At 42.4% G+C, this 4745-nt stretch overlaps 1 protein-coding gene across 1 annotated transcript; it reads right to left on the reverse strand.

The window, feature by feature from the left end:
• Window positions 1-2164: 2164 nt before the first annotated feature.
• Window positions 2165-2999, reverse strand: LOC116643195 (small nuclear ribonucleoprotein E-like). The gene has a single exon (XM_032421991.1). It carries the CDS (start codon window positions 2746-2748, stop codon window positions 2470-2472), a length of 279 nt encoding a protein of 92 aa, XP_032277882.1. The 5' UTR covers window positions 2749-2999; the 3' UTR covers window positions 2165-2469.
• Between the last annotated feature and the right edge of the window lie 1746 nt (window positions 3000-4745).

The raw sequence follows: 4745 nt of genomic DNA on the forward strand, positions 1-4745 counted from the left end.
ATCCAGGTGAGCAAAATACATGTCAGAAATAGACTCTATAAAAATTCAGTGCTGCCTGTCTCCTTCCAGCAACAAAAGCTGGAAGTGTTCTTGGTTTTAGCTTTCCGTTTCGACACTTTTTTTTTTTTTATCAGCAGCGAGAGATGTGTCGTTTTATCTTCTGTTTTTAATCTCTGTTTTAAACCTCCCCCCTACCACCAAGAACAAATTAAAGGTCTATTCTTCTTGATAGCTAAGATTGTTATCCCAGGAAATGAGTCAGTGAAAATGTGTCTGCATAAAATAGCTGTAGCAAAATCTGTTCTTAATGAAATGCATTGTTCTAGCAAGAGCCCAGAGCTGAGCAAAGAGGTCAGGTGATTCTTCCAGATCACCACAGCTCATGATGAGCTCTCATGAACCTTTACCAACAAGTCAGTATGCCAAGTTATATATACCTGGGAGGAAATACTTCTTAAAATATGTCTCCAACAAGCCTAAAAATGTCATGAAAGTCCTAACAAATGGCCACAGTTCCTTTATCATGCCCCTGATTGGGAGGTAGACTTTATGTCCCCCAAGGATCTTCCCTGCCCTGTGACTACTTAACCAACAAAAGGCAGTGTTAAGTGACACTTACCTAAATGGGTGTAAGCCTTAAGAAGGTCTAGAAGCTTCTGGTTTTACATTTTTGGGAGCCCTGATAGGCCATATAAAAATCTGGCTGCGCTATTGGAGAGACCACGTGACACTCCATGGAGAGAAAGAACGGATCCATGCCAGTGTCGGAGGGAAGCCTCAAAATGATTCCGTCTCACCCCCTTATGATCATAACCTCGTGAGAGATCAATCACAAAAATTTGTAACATACGGGTTTGGCTTTGGCTCTGGAGTGGGTAGAGGCTGGAAGGGACTCAGGGAGACTATAAGTGAGGCCTGGAAGGACGGAGAAAAGCTGACTCATGTTACCCATGACCAAAAGCTTGGCAGAAAGTTGATAGAATGGAAAATAGCAAATATTATCTAATGAACTTGTGGCTTGAGCTTTGTGCTCCATATCTGCACAACAACTTTGCAAGGATGGCATCAAAATCCCTATTACCGAGGTGAGGAAATTCAAACTAGAGGAGATCTTTTCCCAACATCACACAACTGGTAAATAGCAGAGTCATACTTTTAACACAGTTTGGCTTAGGGGATTGCCAGGCAGAGTAAAAAGTATCAGTGGTTTTCTTTTAGCTATATATGAAAAAGTATCAATCGATAGAGATGAACTGGAGAAGAAATTATTGAATTTTTGAGCAGAATCTAAAGGAAACATTTTTCCAGCAGGGACTCTTAGAGACTTGGCAGGTGTTTCCGGTTGATGAGAAAACAGCAAAGGTTCTTTTGTTAGAGGGTGACTGGCTGCAACTCGGCTGTCTCACATGTAACCCAATGCCTCGAGCCATTATGCAAGCTATTCACTTGGGGCAGAATCATGCTACATAGAAAGTCTTTGGATTTCTGTGTCAATGGTTACAACATGGCCAACTCATGGAGACTTTTTCAAGCATGCCAAAGTTCCAGGAAATACCATGGAATAAGCTATTCAAAGCATGAGGGTGTAGCTTCTTCAAACTGGTTAGTACAATGGAAAAAATGGCAAGCCCAATAATGAGTCCCATACCCCGAGAATGATTGATGAGTTCTTAAAATCTGACCTTCAATGTGGGGAACTTTATGAATTTTGTTGTTGGTACCTGGAGTCCCTGTGCAGGAGACTGTGATGATTGCCCAGTATAGATACATTCCCATCCCCCCAAATAAGCAATGTCTCTGCAATCTGAAACAAAATCAAGAATGGGAATAAAAACGATACCCCTTCAAAGGAACCCAGCAATAAGGCCATTTGGATATAGATTAACAGGGGTTTCCCAAAGAAGAGATGGATGGAGTGAGCGCTGGAGAAATTTAGCTTATATATCAACTGGGGGAGGTGGGATCCAAGAGGGAGTTGTCCACCCAGGTGAAACAGAAAGTGACTCTTTAGAACCAGATTCCTCTATGGTGATCAACCTCCAGCTACTAGAGGTAATAAGTCAGGGAGCTTTCTTACCTTACATTCTTATGTCCAGATTTACAGCCTATAAGGAAAAGACAGATTAAGGGTGGGACCAAAAGGGAACTGGACCTAGAAGAAACTCTCTGACCTTAGAAAGAACTAAAGATCTTACACTACATTGAGGGTACAATGGCATAGGTTGGAAGGGTTGGGGGTACAAAATTCTATGGCATTTTTGGCTGCCACGTTCACATGATTATTTTGTCCAGTTCTTTTTTTTTTAAATGAAAACAATCCCACAGCATTTATTGTCATCTGGTAATAACATAAAGATAATCAAAGCAATATGAACAAATGTTTTAGAACTACACTTCCAACAAAGGACATCTAAAAAAAACCCCAGAGTACATGGCCTTCTCAAGAACTTCTCACTTCATTGATCATTTCTAGTTGGAGACAGTTTGGAGCAGGGTAATATTATCTCCTCTTAGCATGATCCGACCCAGTTGTTTTCTTGACTTTGTTTCAGAATGAATCTCTTCTGCATCATCTAATACAAGGTTCATGTACTCATCAAAACCAATGATATAGCCCTCTATCCGCATGTTCACTTGCTCATAAAGCCACACCTGAACCTGAGATTTATTTTGCAAGTATCTGAAGATGAGGTTGAGGAGCTGTACCATCACTTTCTGCACTTTTTGGCCCCGGCCAGTGTATGCCATGCTGGAAGCTAAGCTTTTATCAGGTTCTTTGGAGCAGTGAGAACCACAGAGTCAACTGACCAGATTTGAAAAAGCAGTGAAATGTGGAAGAGAACTGTAGTCATCTGTATTGGGCTGTTGAAACCACTGTTAAACACTGCTGTTGTTGTTTTCATTGCTGAATGCATACTTTGTATTGATGTTTTACATGCTTGTACTGTAAATGCTTATAAATTACAAGAGGGTTTTCCCAGTTGAGAGGCGTTGTTTGTCCGGAGATGGTAGTGGGAAGAAGGCACTGACTAGCTTCTAGTTCCATCCATGTTATACAGTGAAAGCAATATAGAATTATAATATAGAAGTAAAGGAATTCAAAGCCATGATTAAGGACTTAAAGGCAGCAGGGGTACTGAGGATACAATTCTTCACAACAGTACAGTGTGGCCATTGAAAAGACCAATAGAAACTGGATACTTAGGGTGGATTATTGCCACTGAGTTCAGTTATTATAGCCCTGGCTGTTCCAGATATTGTATATAAAAAAACTGGTGGCACGTGGAATTTCACCTTGAGCATTGCTAATGCCTTTTAAAAATCCTTTTTGCATAAGGAGGTCAAGATCAGTGACCTTTACCTGGCTGGGGCCTCAATACACATTTATGGTACTGCAACAGGAGTATGTGAATTCTCATGTTCTTTGTCACCAATGGGTGGGCTGGGACATGAAGTAAATCTCTCTCCATTCAAAAGGTTTAGTTTCACTGCATTGATGACGTCATGCAGACAAGCCCTCTATTAATTACCTATTTCTGGGTAACAAATTGCTACAAATTTAGTAGTTTAAACTAACAGACATTTGGGGCACCCGGGTGACTCGATTGATTAAGCATCTGCCTTTGGCTCCGGTCATGATCCCAGGGTCCTGGGATCAAGCCCCATATCAGGCTCCCTGCTCAGTGGGTAGTCTGCTTCTCCCTCTCCCTCTGCCTCTGCCCCCCACTTGTGCTCTCTCTCTCAAATAAATAAATGAAATCTTTAAAAAAATAAAATAACAAACAGGTAGTATTTAGTTTCTTTCTATCAGTAATCTGGCATGCTTAACTGGGGTCCTCTGCCTCAGGATCTGTCACAATCAAGGTGTTGACCAAAACTAGGCTCTCCTCTAGAGCATCTACTGGGAAAGTATCTGTTTCTAAGTTCACATAATCGTTGGCTGAATTTAGTTCCTCAAGGGTTGCGGGACTGAGGGCCTCAGTTCCTTGCTGGTTGTTTGCTGGAGGCTACCTTAGCTCTTGCCATGTGGGCCTCTCCAAGGAGCAGCTTGCTTCTTGAAGCCAGCAAGGGAGAGAGACTGCTAGAAGGATGGATGTCACGTAAGATTATGTAATGTAATGACAAAGTGACATCCCCTCAATCCTGAGGTATTCTATTGATTTAGAAGCAAGTTACTCCAAAGCAGGACCATACAAGGCTGTGAATGCCAGGAGGCGGGGTTTGTTAGAGTTGGCACACCACAGACCACATAAAGAACAGGTGTCAGGGACTTCAGAGCACATACTAACTCACAGGAGAGCACAGGAGTTAATTCTGATAAAATACAGAAAACAGCCAGATTCTTGGGAGCCATGTGTTATGAGGCTCAAAGTGTGACTCCTGAGACAGTAAAGAAAGAGTTACCTACCCTCCGGCCCCCACTACCAAAATGGGAGCCCAGTTCCTTATTTGATTGTTTGGGTTGGAGACAATGTTGCCTCATTTAGGCGTTTTGTTGAGCCCAATAGATAAGACAACATGAAAATATGCCAAATTTAGCTGGAGATTTGAGCAGCAAGCAGAAATAGAGGCAGGGCAACAGGCTGTTCCAGCAGCAGCCCTACTCTTGGGGCCCATGAACCCCAGGATAGCCTTGAAGTAGGGGTACCTAGTACTGATGACAATGCTGACTGGAGTCTCTGGCCAGGAGCAGCTGGGTTTCTGAGGGCTGAGCCAAATGTGAAGCTGATGGTGTCTACTGGGTG

The sequence above is a fragment of the Phoca vitulina genome, unplaced genomic scaffold (genome assembly GCF_004348235.1).
Source record: "Phoca vitulina isolate PV1807 unplaced genomic scaffold, GSC_HSeal_1.0 scaffold25, whole genome shotgun sequence".
Classification (NCBI taxonomy): Eukaryota; Metazoa; Chordata; class Mammalia; order Carnivora; family Phocidae; genus Phoca; species Phoca vitulina.